This window comes from Podarcis bocagei, assembly GCF_964188305.1.
Source record: "Podarcis bocagei genome assembly, chromosome: 3".
Lineage (NCBI taxonomy): Eukaryota > Metazoa > Chordata > Lepidosauria > Squamata > Lacertidae > Podarcis > Podarcis bocagei.
This window is the reverse complement of record NC_138127.1, coordinates 43,711,280-43,737,470: the sequence shown is the minus strand read 5'-3', so window position 1 is coordinate 43,737,470 and position 26,191 is coordinate 43,711,280. Positions and strand designations below refer to the sequence as shown.

Sequence of the window (26,191 nt, the reverse complement as noted above, 5' to 3'; positions counted from 1 at the left end):
CTCAGTGTTGAACCGTGGGCTGAACAATGGGAGTGGAGACACTCTTCAGGTATACAGGGCTGAACTATTTCTTCTTTTGAAGAAGTTCAGGGTATATTTTGGATGGATTGGCTCCCATGTACAGATTCAAACCTTGTGTGACTTCAGCAGTAGTCCTGCATCTTATTGCTTCTGATTGTTCCCTTATTATTATTTACCATCAACGTACCTGGAGTGATACAGAAGCTACAAAGGAAGTGGCCTACAATTTAAATTTGCAAGGAAGACAGTGGGGGGGGGACGGGGGGGAGAGGATTAGACAGGGATGAATATGAACAAACATGCAGTGAAATCTTGTCCATGTCTTCTTCTTAGGCAAGTGTGTATAGGATTGCAGCCATAAATACTCACATTTATTATTGGGGCTCAGGGTAAAGGAAATAGCAACTATAAAGTGAAATTATGGTGGGGTGCACAAGACTTGTTGTTCAGCATTCAGTGGGCACACAAACTTGTCAGCCTATCAGAACAACACCAAATCTCACCCAGTGAACAGCTCCCCCAGCTTGTTTGTATGGTTTGATAGCACACTGGTTTGATAGTGTACTAGTAAGATAGTACGCTACCCAGAACCTTTCATTACCCCTTTTGCAGAGTTGTGGGTTAACTAGCACAAAGTGCAGTAAAAGTAAGCATGGAATTTGGAATGGGAAAGGCTGGATGACCCATTTTAAAACGACTATACGGAACCAGCCCCACTGCCCTCTAGAAGTACTTAGGAGCAAGTGATTAGATGAACTAATTCTTTGAGGAATACTCCGGATGAGGTGATTTTGAGTGTTTGGAACCAGAAAATTAGCAGTAGAAAAGGCTCCCCTCCCGGAATAGAAAATGTTTTTTCTGCAAAGCTGGAGTGCTCTCAAAGCAACCCCCCAGGTGACGACTCTGCCTTGGAGGAGAGCGCGATACTTTTTGCGCCTGGGACTTTTCGCAAACCTCGTGGCGCCGCTTCCAACTCCGCCCTCTTTCTTGGAGGCCCTCGGTTCCCATTGTGGCGAGCAGGCTGGCTTGGTGATGGGCTGCTGAGTCATTTACGAGCGCTCTGTGTGTGCCTCTTTCCCCAGCTCGAAGGGCAGCTAGGGAGGGACGATGACCCTTGCAGGGCCGGACCTTTCTGCGACGCCTGGGAGATAGCATCAGCCATGAGCCAGCCGCCTAGCGGAGGCGCTGCTGCTACCGCCTCTCCTCGCCTGCATCCAGAGGGGAGCAGCAGCCGAAACAAGCAGCAGCAGCAGCAGCGAGCATCCTCTCCAGGCAGACCCAAGGATTCCCCCGTCCGCCAGCCCTCCCCGGCTGCTAGCTCACCCCGCTCCGCGACGGCTGCTGCAGCCGCTGCCTCCAAAGCAAGCTCCGCCCGGCAGCCGCCGCCGCTACCGCAGCAGCAGCCGCCGCCGCCCGGGCAGAAAGCGGGCCGGGCGAAGGGAGGCGGAGTGGGAGGGGACAAGTCGTCCGCACAGCCTGCGCTAGCGAGGAGCGCGGCGCCGCTGGGAGCTGTCCAGGCCGGGGATGGTGCTGAAGTTCAAGCCGCCACGCCCCTGGTCCCGGCAGGAGGTTGCCCGAAGGCAGCGCCGAGGCCTGCGGCTGACAAGCGGGAGGCGCCTCCCAGAGACCCCGAGCTTGCCTCTCTCGGAGCTGGAGAGCAGCCGCAGACGCCGGCTGGAGAGGAGGGGGAGAGGGAGGGCCCCTTCGCGCTCTCACAGCCGCCACCCAAGAGCTGGAGCCGAGGCAAAGCGGGCAGGCCTCTACCGAAGGGCGGAGGGGACGCAGCCCCGGCTCCTCCGGCCTCTTGCGCGGCAGCAGCGAAGGGCGGCGGCTACTGGAAGGAAGGATGCCTGCAAAGTGAGCTCATCCAGTTCCACCTCAGGAAGGGGCTGGCAGCGGCCCAGATGCAAAGCAAAGGCAGCAGCCCGGGGAACGGCGAAGACGCGGCCGCCAAGCAGCCACAGCCTGCCTCGTCGACCCCGTCGCCAATGGCGCTGGCTGGGGCGGAAGAGGGCAATGGGCGCAGCCGAGCCGCCGAAGGCGCCTTGAGCCTCAACCCTCAGCAGCAGCAGGAGCTGCAGGAAGAGATGGAGAAACTGCTGGAGGAGAATGAGACCCTCAAGGTGAGCAGAAAAGGGGGGGAGGGCTAAAAGAGTGTGGGCCTGCCCAGAGTGGGGAATTCAGCTGGAGAACCCCACTAGTAGAAGACAAAGCAATCGATCAATAGATGCTAAACCTTCTGGTTTCAAAATGGGGAGGAGACACAAAATGGGGAGGAGACATATTTTGACACAAATATGAGGAGCTGCTACATTCCACCTATTCCCATCAAAAAGGAAAATGTTTATATTCTGCTGCATTCCTGAGAGGGGAAGCTCTAGTTCTCCTCCTGTGCTACCCCTGATCAAACATTGGATTGTATGCATTTGATAAATTCAGCTTTCTGGAATAGCAGTCAGAATATAGTAGTTCCCAGCCAGACCCTACAAAGCATCCATGGCTGACATGCCAAACCATGAGCATCCATGTGCATTCTTCCCCTCTCATGTGTGAAGCAGTCCAAATTTTGCCATGTGCAAATGCATCTTCTTTACATGTCTTAAGGGAAATGTTTAAAGTAATTATTCTTTTCAGATCAGATGGCTTTTTCCTGCTACCATTTGTTTCACCTGTTAGGGAAGGGATTACATGCTAGGTCTCCTTAAGATTACAGTTACACTTTACAATTAGTAGATAAATATTCAGGAGCTACATACTATCATATCAGGAATGACTATGTGGTGATAAGATGGGTAAGACCAACATGCCTCTTGCTTTGCCATTGTAGAGCTGATAAGTGCAAATAATGGGGAGACTTTGGGTTGTAACCAATGTTAGTCATACTCAGAGTAAACCCATTGAAATGAATGGAATTGCCTATATTAGGGCCATTACTTTTTAGTAAGTCAACTGAGTATCTAGTGGTAGATACAGCTCTGTTTACTTCTTGTTGCTGCCCACACTGGATAAGTACCATTTACTTATGATTTATTAATGGATTCCCTACCGATATACATGTTGGCATATGAGAGCTATTATGGGGGCAGGCATAAGATAGCAATGGATACATCTGTCTAAAATATATGTAGATTACCTGAAGGTGCTGTTTATTATAGCTTTTAGGAATAGCACTAAAGGTTACTTTAATTTATTTTTATTTATTACTTTAATTTATGTGAACTAACCTTGTATGGTGGATTTCTGTCTGTCCTGTCTGAATGGGTGTCAGAATGAGATAGACGAGCTAAGGACTGAGATGGATGAGATGAGGGACAGCTTCTTCGAAGAGGATGCCTGCCAACTGCAGGAAATGCGCCATGAATTGGAGAGGGCCAATAAAAATTGCAGGATCCTCCAGTATCGCCTTCGAAAAGCAGAGCGCAAGAGGCTCCGCTATGCACAAACTGGGGAGATTGATGGAGAACTTCTACGTAGCTTGGAGCAAGACCTAAAGGTACCATGGGGTCAGAAATTGGCAAATGGTGGAGGGAGCTGGTGAGGGGAAGAACACTTAGGCTCAGTGGCGTAGCGTGGGTTGTCAGCACCCAGGGCAAGGCAAGTAATTTCTGCCCCCTAACCCGTGGATTTGTGCCCCCTAACCCTAACCCCCAGATGTTGCGCCCGGTGCGGCCGGCCCCCCCTGCACCCCCAACGCTACGCCACTGCTTAGGCTAAGAAGTTGCTTTGTTGCTTTGACAGTTGTTTCATTGACCTCTGTATAAAGCTACCCAAGGCTCTACAGAGGCCATTTGAATGGGCAAATGTGTCTTGAAAAGGGTCCAACCTTGTAGTTGGTACACTACCATCACTACAGTATATCTCACAAATACAGTGGTGCCTCGCAAGACGAAATTAATCCGTTCTGCGAGTCTCTTTGTCTTGTGGTTTTTTCGTCTTGCGAAGCGCGGCTATTAGCGGCTTAGCGGCTATTAACGGCTTAGCGGCTATTAACGGCTTAGCGGCTATTAACGGCTTAGCGGCTTTAAGAAAAAGGAAGCAAACTCGCAAGAACTCGCAAGACGTTTCGTCTTGCGAAGCAAGCCCATAGGGAAATTTGTCTGCGGAACGACTCAAAAAATGGAAAACTCTTTCGTCTTGCATGTTTTTCGTCTTGCGAGGCATTCGTCTTGCGAGGTACCACTGTATGTGATGCAAACCTTGATGATGCAATCATATTTGCTTTAAAGAAACTGCAACATAATATAATTATGTTAGAGGCCTAGATCTTTTCCTCCTACATTATGACTAGTTAGCCAAATTTGTATTCTCTTTCAATATTAAAATTTTCAGTGGTATGTTTTCTACCTTTTCTCATCCCTAGATTGGAAGACAGTCTGTATTCTAATTAACCGTATTTCATAGACAATTATGTTTCCCATAAGAACGAGTGAGTCATTCTCTCCTGCTGCTTTCTGGTAAATAGCAGGTTTCTGGGTTGTTTCCAGCCAATCATCTTTCCTTCGACTTGCTGTAACTAGGGGAAACTAAGATTAAAGCCACAATCTTATGTAGGCTTGTTTGGGGGGAAAGGCTATTGAAAGTGATCATTGCTTTTGAAAAGATATCAAACTGTAAATATAATAGCATGCTAAACAAAATGTTAAAAAGGCTAGTTGAATGTTAATAGATAGAGCTGTGTACCGATTGATGAAATTGAATCTTACAGATTTTTACTTTTAATGGTTGTTATACTAAGCCTACACCAAGATGTCTAATAGTTCCTTTTCTGCTTGTTTTTACAATTTTAAAGCACCACATGTACTGTTTTGTAATATATTCAGTTTTTTGACATATCTTCAGTTTTTTATCTTCATATCCATTAACCTAACCTGATCTTTCAGGGTATGAAGATAAGATGTGAGTAAAATCCACGTAAATGTGTAAAGTGACAAAGCCTGTAAATTTGGAAAACAGATGAATTACAATCTTATGAACAATCACTCATTGTTAGAAGTAAAAGGCTTCTTAAGTATTTTTCATTGAATTCACTTTTACAGTGGCATACAGAAGCCACACATCTTTAAAACAATTTGTGCCCTACTCAGACATACCAGTTAATTTTTTTTCCTGACCAGTTAAAATTTGTAACCTTGATTTCTAAAGCATTACTGGATTCATCAACCAAGGGGTACAGCCCCAGTTTTCATGTTAGTGTCAAGGAGATTTTTCTACTGAGAAAAGTGAATGTAGCTAAGACTCCCAGGTTCAAATAAAGCTTTTGGTTGGGCTGTGCCTAGTCTTCTAATGGAGAGAGATGGTATTTGATGTGGGAGTTCCAGTCACGTCTTAGCCATGTAATAATCAGGAGTACATTGGACTGCATGAACTAAGCCCCAATTAGGCTCCTTGGTGGGGAGAGTAATTTATTCAACTTCTAATGGAATTGAACCTTGTGGTCCCTTCCAACTCTGCAATTCTATGCTTCTATGTAACTAATAGAATTGGAAGAGACTCTAGAGATAATGTGGTTGAACCCCAGACTCAATGCAGGATCTGCAGTGCAGGATGCAACTACAACAAACCTGACAGACAATTGCTCAACCTCCGCTTAAATACTCAGGAGATCCCACCACCTGGTGATACAATTTGTTCCACTGTCACACAACTCTTACCATTAGGAATATTTAGTGGAAATAGACCTCCTAACTGGTCAGAATGCTACTCTAGCTTCAGAATTATCTATACCAACTCAGTTTTTGTTGGCAGACGACTCATATAACATAGTTCTGCTATAAATATCTGTTTATTTAAAGTTTTAAATACTGTTGCACTTAGGTTGCAAAGGATGTTTCAGTGAGACTTCACCATGAGCTGGAAAATGTGGAAGAAAAACGTACCACCACAGAAGATGAAAATGACAAGCTAAGACAGAAGCTAATCGAAGTGGAGATCGCTAAGCAGGCTCTGCAGAATGAATTTGACAAGATGAAAGAGGTCAGTACTCACCCCTTTCTTTGGGGAATTGGGGAATATGGCAAGTTTTTGCTCCACCCTGAATTTCGTAACTGTTTCAATAGCAGTCGGTGTGCTTAATGGAAAGAGGCAACCTGCATACAGAGTACAGCTGCAGCCCAGTTTTGCTATCCTGCTTCTTTTGAATGTCCAATCTTTTCTAGTTCTTTATTTTGTGAGAGAGATGTCTGTCATGCAAGTGAACTCATTTCTGTTGGTTTAGTTGTTGAGTTACTGCATTTCATTCGAACTGCAATAAAATGTCCACAGTGTTTGAAACATGAAGAGGTTTCAAGCCGGTTTTGCATGTAGTTGCTGTTTTACTGAATAAGCAACTGCATGTTGCTTTCCCTGTGAGTCATGAAATCCAGCCTTTGAATAGCAGTTTGCCTCTTTAGATGTGGATTGTGCAGTAACTAACGACTGCAGTTGACTTCTCTTTCTTGCTTCTGCCAGGATAAAACTCCTGAGTATCTTTCTTGCATTATTTGCTTCAGCATTTGCTCTGACAAGTCCCACATGGGATTCATATTTCACCAGAGATCTATTTCTTTGGCTTTTATCTTTGTTATGGTGATTCAGTTATGTTTTGTGAAATTTAAGAGACAGGCTCAAACACTAAATTTCTCACCTGGAATAGTCAAGACATAAATGGATGTTATGGGTGGGGGGAATTACTATCATTGATGTATTTAAAAATCATGAATAGTATTGAGAACCCTGATTTGGGGGATTTCAGTCTTCTCTTGATTGCTCAGTAACTTGCCGTTGAATCACAGTTGTTGGATTTTGATAATACCAACGAAATGGCAGAGTGTTGAGCTCTTTTTGCTTACCAGTTCATTTGCTTCAATTAAGTGCTTTGGCACAAAACTGGTGAATAGTCAGTAGATCTGTTTGCACCTCTCTTGATGGCAGTGTCAACAGGTAGCCTATGAGTGATAAGAGGTAATCAATGCTCGGACTACAACACACACAGAAAATTAAAATCAAAGTTTTACCTTGAGACTAGCAATACCCTGAGGGGGCGGGGGGGGGGGAGTAACTGAATTCTCAGTTTTTGTTTTTCTGTGACAGAATACGGAAAAAGTATTTTCCATAATATGTTTGGGTATGATGATGAAGTTGATGGCAGTAAGTAAGACCTACAGTTGACATGCCTTGCACACAGATGTTCCAAGTTTCTACCTCTGACATCTCCATACAGAGCTATGAAAACCCCCCTTCTCAGTAAAGAAAATACTGAGCTAGATGAGCCAGTGGTCTGACTCTGAATAAAGCAGCTTCTTCATATATTCCTGCCATGTTTCAGTGAGAATCCAGCCATGGGCATCCTGGGTGGATTAGAAAGTGTGTGCAATGGATCTCAGCTTGGGCTTTTGGAGAATGCTTAATATTGTAATCCCGTTTTGGGAAACAAGGGATGTGGTTGCAGATAAGCTGCCCCCTTGTTGCTGAAGGAATCACCCTTGTTAACACCCTCATTAAGAATGACAGACCCTATGAGGTTCCATAATAAGAGGAAGACTATGACTTCATCTCTTGGGGTGTTATGCATTTGTTATACAGCTTTCTAGTACTCGTAGGTAACTTCATGGGACTCCCTTCTCAAGCATATTGGGTGGAAGGGGTTAGAGGGAACATCTGAGTGGCATAACACCCAAGTAGTTGGTTTGACATTATTCTTTTCTCTTGTGATCAGGAGTGGAATAAGTGCAAGGCTGGCCAACAGTGAGTTGTATCCAATGCTAGTCCTACTCAAGTAAAGGTAAAGGGACCCCTGACCATTAGGTCCAGTAGCAGATGACTCTGGGGTTGTGGCGCCCATCTCGCTTTATTGGCCGAGGGAGCCAGCATACAGCTTCTGGGTCATGTGGGCAGCATGACTAAGCCACTTCTGGCGAACCAGAGCAGCGCACGGAAACGCCGATTACCTTCCTGCCTGAGCGGTACCTATTTATCTACTTGCACTTTGGCGTGCTTTCAAACTGCTAGGTTGGCAGGAGCTGGGACCGAGCAATGGGAGCTCACCCCGTGGTGGGGATTTGAACCGCTGACCTTCTGATCGGCAAGCCCTAGGCTCTGTGGTTTAACCCACAGCGCCACCCGAGTCTCTTAGTCCTACTCAAGTAGGCTCATTCAAATTAATGAACATCACAAACTTAGGCCCATTAGGTCTACCCTGAGTAAAACTTAGATGGATACAACCCATAATGATTAATTATTCAAGCGGTATCCAGAGATGTATGTTTTACCCTGTTTAAAATGTAGTATCCAAAATTCTATTTAGTTGCTAAGAACTGCTCAAAATCATGAATAGTTTTCCGGTTATTTCTGCTTGTATAGCTGCTAATGACATTGCTGGTTTGTTTTTGTTTTTTTGTTTTTTAAAAAATTATTTCCATGGTATATGTGAGGGATGGGAGTCAGTGTGCAAAAGAATCCTGGCATCACAGATCCCTGCAAGATTTGCAGACATATTTCAGGGCCTTAGAAGAGAAGAAATACATTCGTACATAGCTCAGTAATATATTGCATTCCTTGCACATGGAAGGGCCTAACTACATGTTTTATGGAAATGCACATAACAGGCTGTTTATGTGTTTTTAAGAAAAGCAGCATTGGGAGGGGGTTTGAAGTGAAAAGTGATGGTGGGGTGCTTAACTATTTCCCTGCTGGCTGCTGTGGCACGTCAAATGACCTCTCCTACCATACTCTCTTTCCCATGTTCTATGCACATAGTGTATTCTGTTTTATAATATATAAGATTTATAGCCTACCCCACATCATGTATGAAGTTGGAGCAGGTTGCAACAAATAAATATAAACAGATAAAATGAATACTTTTTATGGATTCTGGTTTTAAAAAATGTATTACAGGTCTTCGAGACAGACATATTAATATCCAAAGGGCTGCAGGAGGTGGGGGAGTTTTCAGTTGTCACTGGAACGAAACAGATCAGGAGGCGACCAAAGTTGATGGGGTTAAAATTCCACATCTGCTAATGCAGAGAAGGCCCCGTTTGCAGAGTCATTGACTATTTTTCTTTCTCTGTCAATTGTGGTACCTTCAAAAGGTCCTCACCAACTGACTTCAAAGCCCAGCTGGATTGTTTGGAGAAATATAGGTACATATTCACCTAAACACCTCTAAACATGAGAGCAAAAGTGGGGCACGAAGGGATTCATATACTTTCTTTTCCTTCTTCTCCACAACAAACTGTGCTCTACCAAGCTGCTTTCCCCCATTTTCCTTTCTTTCTGTTTCAGATATTTGCATATAATGGTATCATTAGCCTGTTCAATCCCCAGCATCTTCATTTAAAGAATCTCAGATAATCAGATGAAACTGAAAAAAGATTATCTCAATAAGCAGGACCTTTTGAGCCTGCAGCATCTTCATGGCAGAGATACTCTGGGGCTGTGTTGAGATGATGAGTAGCCCTGATCACCTGTTCAGACAAATACACATAGGAAGGACAATACTGTGTTGCACCTAAGTATGGGTCAGTGTAAGAAAAAATACCCCCCACTTTTGGCCCTTCAAGTCGCAAGGCAATTTTTACGAGGCTTCAACAAGTGCATGGCAGGGAATAAATAAAAAGCTTGCAAAGAAGATTAAAGTAAATAAGGATATAATATCTCGTTGGTTTCACTGCCAGGGCTTCTTATCCTCAAGGCTTGTTATCCTCAGTCTGTTACATGCCTGCTTGTGAAACGTACACCTGGTTTTTCCAGGGGGTTGGCTTGAGTCTAGGCAGGTTGTGAGAGATCCCAGATGGTACCTTGTATTAAGCCATTTAACATAGAATCAAAGTCTCCAGAGGAAAACCGTTGTGTAACCAGTGAAGTGAGTTTAGTGAACAATGTGAACTGTGCTGTTTTCTCATGGATGTGTTTTGGAAGACAATCTGTTTGACAGTGTTATCTGTGAGCCTGTGTCAGAGAAACATCAGCTCAGACTTGATCTTGCTGGGCAAGCTTGAATTCCTGAACTGTGATAGTAACCAGGGCTACATGCCCAAGAGGGGGGGGAGAGGAAGGCTGCTATAGAGACTGAGATGGGAAGAAAAGGTCATCATCATTCTCTGGCATTTCAGTGCTCTGCCTGCTTTTAGATTAAAATGTTGGGACTTAAACAGAGAAGGGAAATGAATTTTACTTCTAGGGACTTTGTCATGTTTATTCCTCCTTACTTTCCCTCTTTTTTTGATAATCCTGTTTTAGTAATATATATATTTATAATAAAAAGGCTAACACAAGGAAAATCACCCTTACTCTTTCCCAAAGCAGGGCTCTATGTAGAGCCAGCACACTTTGATGTAAAAGCCTTATGGCCTATGGGAATTTTGAGGCTAGTAGCAATGCTGGATTTTATACCACGTCCATGAACTACAAGCCCCTCCTTTGCAGGCTGAGCAGGTTGTGTCACAACCTAGCAGGAACATTTGGAAGGTCAGTTTTCTTACTGATCATTATTATTCATGCAGCTACAATTTGTACAACTGCAGCACCTGTAGCTGGGAAATTAATGGCATCTTTTCCCCAGAAGCAACATATTGCAGTTTAAAGCTTAGAAATGTTGAGATATTCCTAAAGCAAAAGTGCAGGACACACATGGATCCTAACCAAGAAATAGGGAGCAGCTGCACACCTGTTGCTCTATAAATTTACCATCTATGAAGTCCATTGACTTAAAAAATCAAACTGAAATTTGGTTCCCTGTAACCTCACTTCTCGCAGTGAGGGAACCGCCAGAAGGCCCTTGCCACTGGACCTCAGTGTCAGGGCAAAATGATGGGGGTGGAGAAGCTCCTTCAGATATACAGGGCCGAGGCCGTGTAGGGCTTTAAAGGTCAGCACCAACATTTTGAATTGTGCTCAGAAATGTACTGAGAGCCAATGTAGGTCTTTCAAGATCGGTATTATGTACCAAAGGTAAACTTTGGTAGACTCTCACTAATTTGTGAGTGAGTATGAGGGAATATGCCATGCTTGGAAATTATAAAGGTGGAAATTTGTTCTATTTTTTGTTGGTTATTCCTAATATATGAGAAGCCTACTATAGTTACTCCTGGTAGGAGCATCAAACATCTATCCTTTGGGAAACATTTACGGCTGACTCAAATGGTGCCGAAAAAGATCCAGGGGCTATGGTGGAAGTAATGGCTGACCAAGTGTTTCTACAAGTACAGCTGTGCTTACCCACAGTTAATATGCACAAGCTGCAGACGTTTCACTGATTCCCTCATATGAAGCAGCTCTCTAGGAAATGTTGGCTGTATCTGCAGTTGTGTGAGATCAGATATTACTTCTTCCATACAGCCTTAGCAAGCATGGCCAGTGGATGATGGGAGCTGTAGTTCAGCAACATCTGGAGGGCCAGTGGTTCCCTGTACCAACCCTAGGTGGAACTATTTACTAACATCTGAACCACCCTTTAGATTTGAGGGTCTTTTCCCTCTTGTCTTGAATTATAATGAAATGCTAAATCCATGATAGTTGTCATATAGAGAAGCCTGAGAGATAATTTTAGTTGAAACTTCTCTCTAATGACTTCCCTGCTTTAGGTTTCAGATGGCTGGCCATCAAGCTTAGGAGGTATTCGCTGAGCACATGCTGCCATTCTGCTTGCCTAGAATAAAGAGAGACTTAAGTTCATTTAAAGCCTGATTGATAGTGACTGTCCTGGAAGCTCAGTTACCAGAAAAATACCATGCTAGAGGTTTGACTACATCTTTAATTTAAATAGCTATCAGCAGTTTGCATCCTCGATATTATGATTCAGTGTAATAATTATAACCGTGTCAGTGCACCAGGGCCTCTTTTTGCACTGAAAATGTTAAGAGATGAGAATTCCTACCAGCTGGAAACTTGGACCTCTTGATAGTTTCATAGCGCTAAAGATCATGTCTTGAGAACATTTCCATTTGGAAGGAGCAGGGTGTGTTGGGGAGGATTTTCAAGAATACCTCATGCAGATTAATCTTATGCCTTTTAACATGGGTTAACCATTCTCCCTGCCCTGGTAATATCATAGTGATTAACTTCTCCTGGAAACATACAGCTCAAGAGAAAGAAAAACACACATTGCCCAGCAGATGTCAACCTGATAATAATAACAAAGGATTATTGCAGTGAATAGGAACAAGTGTGGCAGGGCGGTGGGTAAGAGAAAGAATAGTCGTCTGCTTTTTGCTCTATCAAAATGTGCATTGGGTTAGATTCAGACTTAGTCATACCTAGAGTATTCACTAAGTTGAGCTCTTATATTTCATTGGGTCTTTCGCCAGGCTGGATGTGTGTGTCGATTGCTTGGAGGTGTCAGCACTGCTGACTGAACTGATCTCTCCTTTCTGTCCTTCCAACAGATAGGTGGCATTTCTGCCAGCAGAGCCCAGCAAGAAGTTCCCAAATGGCATATTCTGAAGTTGGGGAAGGGGGCATGGTTGAGCTGGCCTGGGATCCACAGGATCCTGAGCCAGTCTTGCTGCCATGATGCTAATTGCCATCTCAGCCTGTGATTGGGTCCAGACCTCAGGGGTGGAGCCCAATCTTCTTGTACCCCCTGACCTTCCACCATGGCCACTCTGCAAAGCCCCGTGAGTGGGGCAGGGGTTAGGATTGCAGACAAAGTGTAAACCTGAAGAGAAGGACTTTTCCCTCCTCACATTCTGCAAGGAACCCCACTCAATACTAGGATTGGGCACCGTTGGTCGTTTGTTAGACTTCCAGATGAGTTCCTGACTGAGTCATCATCCAGAGTGCTGGCCCTGTTCCCAGAACTTGCAGTGTGACTGGCTGTTCCCATTTCTGACCAGCAAGGATGAATATTTCCTTTGCTCCAGGATTGCCTCAATGTGATAATGTAAAATGGATGATACCCCTGAGTTCATGTAAATGCAAGTACTATGGCTAAATTGAGTTGCAGATGGCCTTATTTTGCTGTGTTTTTCAATAGCAACATGATACTAAAAGCAACTTAAACTACATGCATTTGATTTTTAAAAAAGAAGATAGAGGAAAGTAGTAAATTGCTAGGTGTTCTACTGAAAAATTAGTATATTGCATACTAAAATAACTCCTAAGGTATGCTTCATATTCAAAGGAATGATAAAAAAGTTTTTCACATTTGGTAACCTATGCATTAGGCAGGCAAAAGAGGCTATTAACTTGTCATAAAATGCTTTTCCTAAAGCTCTGGTCCTCAGTATTCATAAAGATGTAGGGCACGTTAGGAAAGTGTAAACAGCATTTGTCAACTCAGTGATGCAGAACTGCAGGGAATAGCAGCACCCTAAGGTTGCCTCATCTACCTCTGTTGTGGTGAAAAAAGATATGTAAGCATGTAGATCTCTTTTAAACTACAAGATTTCTAAGTCGATTTTTAAGGGGAGGGGGTAGTTTTTTTTAAAAAAATACATCATTTGTTTCTGATACTACTTTGACTAATTAAGAATAATAATTACAGAATGGTATTGTTTTGTCTGGCATTATCCTGATATTGTTCCAAGGTAAATGTCTCTGGATTGTGGAGCCACAAATATTATGAAAAAAAGAGCTGGAAGTTTTGTCTGTTTCAAATGATGCTTTAATGGATTTGCATTGTGTATACTTTTCATACATCTGTTGACCTTTATTTCCTGCCCCTGATCTTTCTTTTATAGCAGTCCATGAAAAGAAGGGGAAGCAAGGACCTGCAGAAATCAGAGAAAAAGTCACAGCAGACACCCACTGAGGTGAGCTCAGATGTACCTGCCTATTCTATGGTCTAGCTTATGGCTTTTCTACCCCACCTTTTCTCCCAGGAGCTCAAGCTAGCATATATACTTCTCCCCCTCCCCATTGTATCCTCACAATAACCTAGTGAGTTAGGTTAGGCTGAGAGCCAGCAGCTGGCACAAGGTTACCCAATGGGCTTCATGGCTGGTTGAGAATTTGAACCCTGGTCTCCCAGTCTTTCACTCCAACCAATACATCATACTGGGTATGGAATGCAAAGATCCATGAGTGCAAGTGTTTCCTTAGTCAAGCATAGGAAATCTGCTGCTGTTTTTGTGGGACTTGTTCGCAAGAACACGGCCCAAATATTAATTATAATTAATTATCGGTATCTATACATCTAAAGTGCAAAGCCTGGACTACTGTTGAATGGCTATAACAGTGATAAACATAGATCACTACTTATTTCACTAATTATATGGCAATAAATGTAACATACTATTCCTTGTAGGATAACATTGCCCTTCATTTTATAATGCCAGGAATAAGAATCCCTTGGTCAGAATCTCAGCTATTCCTCAGGGGCACTTAAACAGATCAACGTATTGTAGATAAACCCCTACACATAAAAAAAAATGTGTGAATGCATCGGACACAAATATTTTTATTTTTAATTGGTTTGGGGGATTTTAACTATGCTTTATCTTTGAATAAGGTTCCTGAATCTCCTTTAGATGTAGCATCAGATTTTGCTCTTATGGCACAGCACAGATGTTTTCGTAATTGAAATCTGGGTCAAATGGAGGCTTGCCTCTGTTGAAATGAATGTAGGGCGGGAAGACTCCCACTATGTTCTTCAAGGGCCAGTATTCTATACTTTAGTATTTTCTTTTGTTGAATTGCCAAGTGGTGTTTTGGCTTGCACACATGAAGTAACTGTTGAATAACTTTTTCCTTTTGTAAGGAGGACAGTGAAGATCTGAAATGCCAGTTGCAGTTTGTCAAAGAGGAAGCTGCCCTGATGAGGAAGAAGCTGGCCAAAATAGACAAGGAAAAGGACAGGTTTGAACATGACCTGCAGAAGTATCGGTCGTTTTATGGTGACCTAGACAGTCCCTTACCCAAAGGGGAAGCAGGAGGCCCGCCTACCACAAGAGAATCAGAACTCAAGCTCCGTCTGAGATTAGTAGAAGAAGAAGCCAATATTCTGGGAAGGAAAATAGTGGAGCTGGAAGTGGAAAATAGAGGGCTGAAAGCAGAGCTGGATGACTTAAGAGGGGATGATTTTTCAGGGGCAGCCAACCCCCTCATGGGGGAGCAGAATGAATCCCTCTCAGAATTACGTCAGCATCTTCAGCTAGTTGAGGACGAAACTGAATTGCTGAGGAGGAACTTGGCTGATGTAGAAGAACAAAACAAGCGCATCACGACAGAGCTGAACAAATACAAATACAAGAGTGGGGCTCATGACAGTTCAAGGCACTACGATAGTGTCAAGATGGATGCGCTGCAAGAAGAGCTCAAAGCTGCTCGCATGCAGATCAATGACCTCAGTGGTAAAGTCATGCAGCTCCAGTACGAGAACAGAGTCTTGATGTCCAACATGCAGCGCTATGATCTAGCCTCTCATCTGGGGATCCGGGGCAGCCCCAGAGACAGCGATGCTGAAAGTGACGCAGGGAAAAAAGAAAGTGATGATGACTCTCGGCCCCCACACCGCAAGCGTGAGGGGCCCATCGGTGGGGAAAGTGACTCGGAGGAGGTCCGCAACATACGTTGCCTGACTCCCACTAGAAGCTTCTACCCAACGCCGGCAGGGTGGCAGAAAAGCTTCACCGACCGGCAGCAAATGAAGGACATCCGTTGTGAGGCAGAACGCCTGGGCAAGACGATAGACCGCCTGATTTCAGACACAAGCACCATAATAACAGAGGCAAGAGTTTATGTGGCAAATGGGGACCTGTTTGGACTTATGGATGATGAAGATGATGGCAGTCGGATACGGGAGCATGAACTTCTTTACCGGATAAATGCCCAAATGAAGGCGTTCAGAAAAGAGCTCCAGACCTTTATTGACAGACTAGAAGTTCCGAAGTCTTCGGACGACCGAAGTACAGATGAACCTTTGTCAGTGAGTCAGGTAGATTTTTACCTATTAAGCCATCCAGGTAAAAAAAAAAAATCCAGCCCAAGATGCCATGGATATTTGAGCCACATTTTCTTGAAATTCTTATATAATAGTCTTCCTTTTACATTTCTCTGGCTTAATTGTAAATTTGCCAGATTAATGTCTGCAACCCAATCACAATACAGTGGAACTTCGGTTTTCGAGCGTCTCAGAAGCCAAACGTTTTGGTTTTTGAACACTGAAAACCCAGAAGTAATTGTTTCCACTTTCGGACGTGCCTCAGAAGTCAACCAGCTTCTGAGGCGCGTTTCTCAATTTTCTCAATTGAATCTTCCGACTGCCCATTGAGCCTCGGTTGTCGAATATTTCGGAATTTGAACAGTCTTCCAGAATGGATTACGTTCAACAACAGAGATTCCACTGTATTGGATTCTCAAGACTGTGCGGGGCTGGCATCAGCACTGGCAATCACATTGGACCCATTGCTCCTCTGGCTTTCTTGCCTGGCCTTTCCCTCAGGCCCCAAAGGGGCAAGAGAATGGCTGCCACTACCTGCTCGCTTGCTTGCTTGCTGGCTGGCTGGCTGGCTGGCTTCTGCCCTGGCAAGCAATCATGTGGTATTGGCAAGGGGGAGCCAGCAGCACCAAATTGCAGAAAGGAGAAGGTGGTCTCACAGTGAGAGTGCTGCTGCTGTTTCCTGTGCCCCCACAAAAAATTAACAAACCAACCTGGAGCCAGCACTAGGGCTACAAGAGCAAAATATTCATCTTTACAAGACATACCAAATCTATTGTGGAGGTTGGCAGAAGACTCTCCCCACATCCAGTAATCCAGGTGCAGGGAACATCCAGCTCATAATGTAGCTACGATCCCCTTTGGCCTCCCAGTCAAGCCCATGAGTTCCTTTCCTCACTTGCCATGCCTCTCCTTACCCTAACCGCTCAGTGCAACAAATAGACTACTTAAAACAAAAAAATTACAAGTACTAATGTCAGGGGTTTAGGAGCAGAGGCACGGGCAAGGGAGGAAACAGAGAGCGAAGGGGAGGAGGCAGAAGAAAAGATGAGTGATGACGACGACCCGAGATCTCCTAGTCTTTCCAGTGAATCAGAGGATTCACAGAAAGGAGCACCAGTGGCCAGGGCAAGGGGGGCACCCCAGGAAGATAGAGCCAGAAGGGACTCAGGGGGGAGCAGCTGGAAATCGGGACCAGCGTCACCGCCAGGAAGCAGGGAAGAGGAAGGGAGCCAGGGGGGAAGCGCTGGCAGCTCACCACAGGAGGGAGGGCATGAGTCAGGAGTGGCCACACCTCCATCGGGGAGCGAAGAAACGGTTAAGAGGAAGGTGGAAGGTTGGGCGCGCGCGCCAAGTTCAAATGCAGAGGAAGGCGGCGCAGTAAGCAGCCCCGAAAGGGAACCAGGTCCTAAAGCCCGGCGCAAGGAGGCAGGAGGGTCCGGGTCAGCGTCAGAAGAATCCCGGAAGGAGGAGGCCCCGGGGGGTAGAGGGACCCAGAGGAGGACAGTCAGGCGGAAAAGGTGGAGCAAGGCTAGGATATTAAGTTGGTGCTCACGGGGCGGAGACTCAGACGGAGCTTCGCCGATCTAGCTACTAGACGTAGAGTTTGCGCGCAGCAGCGTGAGAATGGAAACTGTAATTCAATAAAGACTTTTACTTAATGATCGCTGGCTAGCGTGATCCTCTGTGAGCTAGGATCTTCAAGCAGCTCTGACAGTAAGCTCCGTCTCTCCATTGTGGGCATCTACAGCCTCGAGGAGGGGAGAGAAACAGGTGCCTACTAGCGAGCTCACGAACGGCAGACGACATGACGGCTGAGCAGCAGATAGAGGACCTCAGAAAAGCAGTGGCACAACTGAACGCCGAGGTTCTCGCATCCAGGAAGAGAGAGGAGGAGGCAGCTGCCGCCTGCAGGGATCTCCAGGTCAGGTTAGACGTGCTGACAAAGCAGACACCCCGGCAGGAGGGAATTGGGTTGGCGAGACGGACAGGCGGGCTGGTCTCTCACTTCGATGGGAACCTGCAACAGTATCCCAACTTTAGAGCCGACGTACTGTGCGCACTGCAACTGCTGCATAAAGACTTTAGAGATGAACAAGAGAGAGTGGGGTTCATCATGTCCCATCTGCATGGGGATGCGAAAGCATGGCTACGCAATTTATGGAGAGATAAGGATCCGGCGCTCCAGAATGCGGATGCCTTTATTAAAGCGATGGATGGGTGCTTTTTATCAAGTATTGACGTGGATCTTGCACGGAAGGAGGTGCATGGGCTGAGACAAGGGAGGGCCAGCGTCAGGCAGTATCATGCCCGCTTTTTCGCCTTGGTCAGTGCCCTGGAATGGGACAGAGATTCGGCTCCTGTAAGAGACCTCTTTTGGGAGGGGCTGCACAACTCGATTAAAGATGAGATCGCGAGGGGGGAGAGACCCCGAACCACCCAGGAGGTCGTTCAGAGGGCACTGGCAGTGGGGGTGAGGCTGGAAGGACGTCCGTGGAGCAAGGACGAAGGGCGTGGAGGGCGCGAACCAGCCGGGGGCCCCTCCTTCCTTCCCAGAGAAGCAGCGCGGGCGCAATCCACGCCTCCGCCAGGAGGAGGAGCCGAACCTATGGAGGTTGGAGGTGCAAGGGCTCAGTCAGCAACCAGAGCCCTAGCACCGGCAGCAGTGAAAGCGAAGCCTCCTAGAGGGAACAGGAAGTGTTACGTCGGTGAGGAACCAGGGCATATGGCAAAAGAGTGTCCCCAGAGGCCCCACAAGCTCACTGCAGCCTCAGCAATGGTGACTGCAGCAACGCAGCAAGGAGGACCACAGCAGGGAAACGACGCAGTCTGGCTGGAGGAAGAGGCACTGGGGCCCAGCCAGACGTGTTAGTGACGCAGTCCCCAGAGATTTTACAGCCCGTGAACCCCCTCCCGCCCAAACCAGTAGTGAGGCTCACAGCATCTCTCCAGCTGCCCAATGGAATCACCATAGACGTGCCAATCACCATTGACTCAGGCAGCAATGCAGACTTTATAGGGCAGGACTTTGTCGACAGGCACGCTGTGCAGTTGCTGCCGGCCACACTGCCCCTGCAGGTTGTCACGGTGGATGGCAGGGAGCTGCTCGGGGGGCAAGTGGTGAAGCAGACACCACCAATGGTGATGCGACTTGGGAATCACAGAGAAATCATCAGCTTCAACGTCACTCAACTATCTGACACGCCCGTTGTATTGGGCATGAGTTGGCTGGACAAGCACAGCCCAACGATGGCTTGGTACCAGAGGCAGCTGACCTTCGGCTCTTCCTTTTGTGCTGAACACTGCATCGTGCCCAGGCAGGAAGGAGAGGAAGAGGAGTCACAGCTGCTGCTAGGCACGCTGCAAGCGATTCCCCACAAGTACGCTGAATTTTTGGAAGTTTTCTGCGAGAAGGAGGCAGACAGGCTACCCCCTCACAGACCATATGACTGCAAAATTGACCTGCTGCCGGGGGCGGCGCTGCCTAAAGGGAGACTGTATTCCATGTCAGAGGACGAACTGCAAGAACTCAAGGAGTTCATTGATCATAATTTGCAGCGCGGCTTCATCCGGGAGTCCAAGGCAGTGGGGGGCAGTCCCGTATTCTTTGTTAAGAAGCGGGACACGCCCCAAAAGAGACTCGTAGTGGATTACAGGATTTTGAACAGTGTGACTAGGCCATCGGACTTCCCCATGCCCCGAATTGACGACCTCCTCGCAAAGGTACGGAAGGGCAGAGTGTTCACCAAGTTGGACCTGCGGGGGGCGTACAACCTCATTCGCATGCGGGAGGGTGATGAGTGGAAGACAGCCATGTTCACGCCACTGGGGACCTACGAATATAGAGTTATGCCTTTTGGATTGCAAAATGGCTCCCACGTTTTTCAAGCATTTATGCATCACGTGTTGGCGGGACTTCTCTACAAGACGTGCGTCTGTTTCTTAGATGACATCCTGATCTTTTCGGAGTCGCAGCAGGAGCATGACAAACACGTCAAGGAAGTGCTGAGCAGGCTACAGCAACATAGGCTCTACGCCAAGCTGGAGAAGTGCCAATTTGACGTGCCGGAGGTGGATTTTCTGGGCTACAAGCTGTCTGACAAGGGGCTCGCCATGGACAGCGCCAAGGTTCGAGCGGTGTTGGATTGGAAGAGCCCGCGCAACCGGAAGGAGGTCCAACGGTTTGTCGGCTTTGCGAACTTCTATCGCAAGTTTATCAAGGGCTTCGCGATGCAGACGGCGGCCATCACTGACACGCTTAGCTCCAAGAAAAAGAAGTTCATTTGGACAGAGCAGGCGGAGCAGTCCTTTCAGGCACTCAAGCGTCTCTTCGCGTCGGAAGAGCAGCTGCTTCATGTCAACCCCAGCAAGCCGATGAGGGTGGAGACAGACGCTTCGGACAGAGCCGTGGGGGCGGTCCTGCTGCAGAAAGACCCGCAGGGGGTGTGGCGACCGGGAGCGTTTTACTCCAGGAAGCTCAGCAAGTCCGAGCAGAACTACACCATATGGGACAGGGAGTTGCTGGCCATTCACGCAGCGTTCAAGGCGTGGAGGCACTTTCTGATCGGCGCCAAGCACACGGTGCAGGTTTGCACGGACCACAAGAATCTAGAGCACTGGCGCACGGCACAGTTCCTGAATCAGAGGCAGATACGTTGGGCTGAGTTCTTTGCGAACTTCGACTTCCGAATAGAGTATGTCCCGGGGGACACCAACATCATGGCAGACGCTCTCTCCCGTAAGCCACAGTATCTGGAGGACGCAACACCAGCGGCCGCCATGCACATCTTCGCACCGACAGTGTGGGCGTGCGCCGCGGCGACCGTGGACCTAGAGGCGGTGCGACGAGCGTTGCAGGGGGACTCCTTCGCACGAGCAAAGATGGCAGAGGTGCAAAGGGGCAAGGCAGTGGCCGACGGTTTCCAGCTAAGAGATGGATTGCTCATCCGTAAAGGGGCCATCTACGTGCCGGGAGACGAACTTCGAGCCAAGGTGCTGCAGCAGCTGCACGACGCGCCCACGGCCGGGCACTTTGGCAAGGAGAAGACGGTGGAATTAGTAGCCAGGGATTTCTGGTGGCCTGGAATGAGAGGGGAGGTCGCAGACTACGTGGCGAGGTGTGACACCTGCCAGAGGGCCAAACCAGTGCACAAACCGCCGGCCGGACTGTTGGAACCGCTGCAAACTCCGGTCGAACCTTGGGAAAGGGTGGCCCTGGACTTTGTCACGGATCTGCCCAGCTCAAGGGGCAAGACGGCAGTGCTGGTGGTGGTGGACCTGTTTTCCAAGATGGCCCATTTCATTCCGTGTGCTAAGGTGGCCACGGCGGAGCAAACCGCCAAACTGTTCATAGACCACGTGTTCAAGGTTCACGGTCTGCCACGGTCTATTCTGTCCGACCGGGGGCGGCAGTTCATCTCGAATTTCTGGCAGAAGCTGATGGGCTTCCTGAACGTCAAGATCAACCTGGCGTCGGCGAGACACCCGCAGACCAACGGGCAAGCGGAGCGGGTCAATGCCATCATGCAGCAGTACCTGAGATGTTATGCAAATCAACAGCCTGCGACGTGGGTGGATTACCTGCCGCTTGCCGAGTTCGCCTACAACAACACGAAGCACGTGTCCACGGGGGTCACGCCGTTCTTCGCCAACAACGGGAGGCACCCCAGAACCTTCCCGGGACTGGAAAGAATGGGGGAGGGGGAGCCGCAGACAGCAGATGCGTTCGCGTCGGAGCTGCAGGAAGTCCACGATCAGCTGAGGCGACACCTGGAGCTGGCCAAGCACGCATACAAGGTACAAGCAGACAAGCACAGAAGGGTTGGAGAAGAGCTCCACGTGGGAGACTGGGTTTGGTTAGCAGCCCACGCAGTGCCGGCCAGGTCGTTGGCCAAGAAGAAACTAGGGCATAAGCAACTGGGGCCCTACCAAGTCGAAGAGCAGGTCAACCCGGTAGCTTTCAGACTGGCACTTCCGGAGGGTTCCAGGATGCATCCGGTATTCCACAGATCGGTGCTCACTCCCTACAAGGCACCGCACAGGTTCCAGGAACCCGGAACGGCGCCGAGTCCGGCCAGAGACAGAACAGGGCACGCGGGAGTGGCACAGAAGGAGCGCATCAACGAAGTCACGGAGATTTTGGACTCCAGATGGGGGGAAGAGGGGGTAGAATACTTTCTCGCCAAGGAGGGCACCCCGGCCAGTGCGAACAGCTGGGTGCCGGGCTACGCCTTAGACGAACCTCTGCTCAAAGACGAGTTTCATGCCCTCTTCCCACATAGACCTATGCCAGCAGACTTTTTCGACGACTGGCTTTTCACGCCCACGCTTTCGGCCAGCACGTTCCGGGGGTTCGACTCGGACGAGGAACCGACACGAGACGTCCGTTCCCCGGAGGGGTCACCCTCGGGATCCGCCTCAGAACCCTCGTATTGGTGGGACGATAGGCCAGAGGAGCAGTTCCGCAGAAAGTGGCTGGAATGCTCAGGACGAGCAACGCCGCCAGGAGGAAGTGAGGGAGAGACGGACATGGACATTTTCGGGGACGACCCTGGTTTCGAGCACGGCGGCACAGAGATGGAAGCGGAGGTGACCGTCGTCGACGAGAGCAGGGAGGAAGAACCGGAAGACTTCAGATGGAGGCCCGCCACGGGAAGCGACCGATATCCGACGTTCGTCCCTTTGCAACAGCAGCCCCCAGCTCCAGCACTGGAAGGAGGGGAGGGGGGAATGGGGGGCTTCGAGGGGGGGATGGATGTCAGGGGTTTAGGAGCAGAGGCACGGGCAAGGGAGGAAACAGAGAGCGAAGGGGAGGAGGCAGAAGAAAAGATGAGTGATGACGACGACCCGAGATCTCCTAGTCTTTCCAGTGAATCAGAGGATTCACAGAAAGGAGCACCAGTGGCCAGGGCAAGGGGGGCACCCCAGGAAGATAGAGCCAGAAGGGACTCAGGGGGGAGCAGCTGGAAATCGGGACCAGCGTCACCGCCAGGAAGCAGGGAAGAGGAAGGGAGCCAGGGGGGAAGCGCTGGCAGCTCACCACAGGAGGGAGGGCATGAGTCAGGAGTGGCCACACCTCCATCGGGGAGCGAAGAAACGGTTAAGAGGAAGGTGGAAGGTTGGGCGCGCGCGCCAAGTTCAAATGCAGAGGAAGGCGGCGCAGTAAGCAGCCCCGAAAGGGAACCAGGTCCTAAAGCCCGGCGCAAGGAGGCAGGAGGGTCCGGGTCAGCGTCAGAAGAATCCCGGAAGGAGGAGGCCCCGGGGGGTAGAGGGACCCAGAGGAGGACAGTCAGGCGGAAAAGGTGGAGCAAGGCTAGGATATTAAGTTGGTGCTCACGGGGCGGAGACTCAGACGGAGCTTCGCCGATCTAGCTACTAGACGTAGAGTTTGCGCGCAGCAGCGTGAGAATGGAAACTGTAATTCAATAAAGACTTTTACTTAATGATCGCTGGCTAGCGTGATCCTCTGTGAGCTAGGATCTTCAAGCAGCTCTGACAACTAATGAAAGTCCTTTTTAAGTTTTCTGACTGTGCAGAGAGACTTTTTTTTAGGGGGGGAGTCACAGTTGGGGAGAGAAGCTTAATCCCTTGCTCCCTATGTTTTCTCTCGTCACATATCAGTTATGCTTGGGGGAAAAGCCCCCAATGGCTCCAATATGAGGGTTTTTTTAAAAATCCCAATTGCTCCAGTTGCAACATTTTTAGGGAAGAGATTGCAAGTGAGCAGGATTAACTTTCTCTTCACCATGCACTTTGACCTCCTCCCCATTGCCTGAAAATCACTGCCTCCCCATGTGGCAATTTGGCCTTTAAAAAGCCTCACATTTGTGAAATAGCTGGAATTGCCTTGGAGTCTCTTGCAGAAGCCCATGCACTAGTTTCTGAAACCTACCCCTGCATCTTATAATTCATTGGAATGCAGGGTTAATAATCTAAATCATGTATTGCAATGTGCCTGTGCTTTGTCAAAGCTGCAGGGTTTATTTCTACATTAAGTGTGGAGGTTTTTAACATTAGGGCTGGCCCAGGCTGTCATCAGCTATAATGCTCTTGTATGTAGCGGGGCAATACCTTCTTAGGATAAAACTTTTGAGGTGAGAGACAAATGCATGTGTATATTTTCCCCTACAGAGATGGTAGAAAAATTCATTAGAATTATGTGTCAGGAAGTACAGATGCATATGCATGCTCCTCTGGTCATATACTACATAATATACATGGTAGGAGGTTGCAAATTTAGACTCAATGCGCCCAAAAAATCAACAGCTTGCCAAGGTTTCAATTTGTCCTGACTTTCATGTTTAATGAATGGATGTGGTTTTAACCTTTCCTCTATCAGTAAATCATGGATGCAATGAATGTAGTGCTGCCCATTGCAAGTGGATGGAAAAGAAAAGTGAAATAAACTTTCACAAACTGGCAAAAAGAAAAGCAAATAAAAGCATGGCAGCATTTTCATAAGACAATTTTGATGTAATCTCAGATCTAAGACAATATAGTCAACTTCAGAATACCGTTGATGAGAATTGGTTTCCAAGATAAAAGTGATCTTTTGAAAACTGATCTGCTAAAACTAGTCAGCCCAAGCATAATGTCTTTGCAGGTCTAGGTTCCAGATACCGATTTTTCACTCTCTGGAAATTTGTTGTTTATTGTTTCATTAATATAGCATTATCTTGTCTTTGTACCTTCCCAGATGTTCCAGCCTATCATTTTACTGATTCTCATCCTTGTATTATTTTCATCCCTTTCTTACACAACAATATTTAAGCTTGTCTTCCTTTTCACACTGTTCTTTGTGCTGTAGATCTTTTTTCATCATTTTACCATTCATTGTAGTATTATTTTCAGTTTGTTTTGTTTTGTCCATCCCTCCCAAGACAAGAAGTGCAAGAGCTATAAGTTTCTGTAGCCATCACTACTGTTGTAAAAACACTGAAGACTACTTGTTTGAAAGAAGGCAAACCAGCCCTTAGGTGCCAAAATGCAGTCACACAGGAAGCAACGACACACAGAGGACACCATCTCCACAACGGAATTGATCGTGGTCATAAAAAAAAAAGCTAGGTAAGCAGGTTAAAAACAGATCTTCATTCTTTTTATTTATCTATTTTATTTTTAGGGGGGAAATGGGAATGAGGCTGTAAACAGCTAATAGCTATTTCACAGTACATTTAGTAAACTATACAATAGTAGAAATGTTGCACGTTTCCCCTTAATGCAATGCTTATATTGTACTCACTGCAGTTTGTGTTCTTCAGAACAGAGCTGTGAATTTAAAATTGATTTTACATGGAGTTTGCCTGACTTCCTGGCAGTTGATATATTTGCAGAGCTTCTACCAGGATCCTTTGGGAACTGAATGTATAGCTCCTAAGTCCAGGATCAATCCCCTGGAACATTGAATGATTTAACATCTTGTAGTGGATGTAGATTTGGTTTAGTTTAGAGTCTGATGATATCTGAGTGGTATAAAATGTCAGCGACAAATGTCAGAATAGCATGGATAATGATGTAGATCTGGCCTTTATTGACCAAAACCATGGTGAGATAGAAAACGATGAAGGATTTCACTTCTTGTGTCAGCTCATCACTTACTGGATATTCTTCTTTCAGTAGCACCTTAAAGACCAACTAAGTTAGTTCTTGGTATGAGCTTTCGTGTGCATGCAACTGGATATTCTTCTGTATTCCTGAAGCCTCCTGGCCATATCTCAAATCTGCCTCTAGCCATTATTTTTCTTTACTGTAGCTTGCTGGGTTAAGGTCAAAGGAAAAACAAGACTGAATAAGCTGTGAATTTCGTTAAAGTACATCTAGAGAGCATATCAGTGTAGAAATTAAGCATGCCTTTCAGAGTAGACACAGAAATTGGTTTTTACAGTTTCCGTGTCTCCACAGAAAGCATACACAATATGTGACCCTCCAAGAAGAACACAGCCCACTAGGCGAAGGCTGTAGTTTGCCAGCTTTCTTCCTGCCCACCCCCACAACAGTGAGGCCAGGCTCTAAGCAGACTGCACCAAAAAGAAGCTTATTGAATCTGCTTGTGCATCAGTGAGCTAGTTCAGCTTGGCAGGTCACGGTTGCACAGGTCTACCCCGCAGTGAGGTTGCAAGCATCTAATTCCATCTCATCCCCAAATATGCCATATTTTTGTTTGAGGGAGGTAATGAATTATATTAGGAAATCACCCCAGGTGTTCTGTTTCCGTTAATGTGAACACACACTTAAAAACAAGTCAGTTTGGGGGAAACACTGGAATGTTTGCCAATCTCATTGCCCTTTTGGAATAGCTCAGTTGGTAGAGCAAGG

General features: G+C 47.1%; 1 protein-coding gene across 5 annotated transcripts; it reads left to right on the top strand.

The window, feature by feature from the left end:
- Nucleotides 1-1,136: 1,136 nt before the first annotated feature.
- Nucleotides 1,137-24,894, top strand: MTCL3 (MTCL family member 3; the record flags this gene model as incomplete). 5 transcript variants are annotated; one of them, XM_081187645.1, is made up of 6 exons in its annotated part: nt 1,137-2,144; nt 3,290-3,514; nt 5,836-5,994; nt 13,683-13,751; nt 14,699-15,874; nt 24,573-24,683. In XM_081187645.1, exons 1-6 carry the CDS (start codon nt 1,182-1,184, stop codon nt 24,681-24,683), a joined length of 2,703 nt encoding a protein of 900 aa, XP_081043771.1. In that variant the 5' UTR covers nt 1,137-1,181. The 5 variants fall into 5 exon arrangements, with proteins under 5 accessions (XP_081043771.1, XP_081043770.1, XP_081043774.1 ...); XM_081187644.1 differs by having other exon boundaries at nt 13,680-13,751; XM_081187648.1 differs by lacking the exon at nt 24,573-24,683 and adding an exon at nt 24,757-24,894 and having other exon boundaries at nt 1,141-2,144; nt 13,680-13,751; nt 14,699-15,865.
- Nucleotides 24,895-26,191: the final 1,297 nt, after the last annotated feature.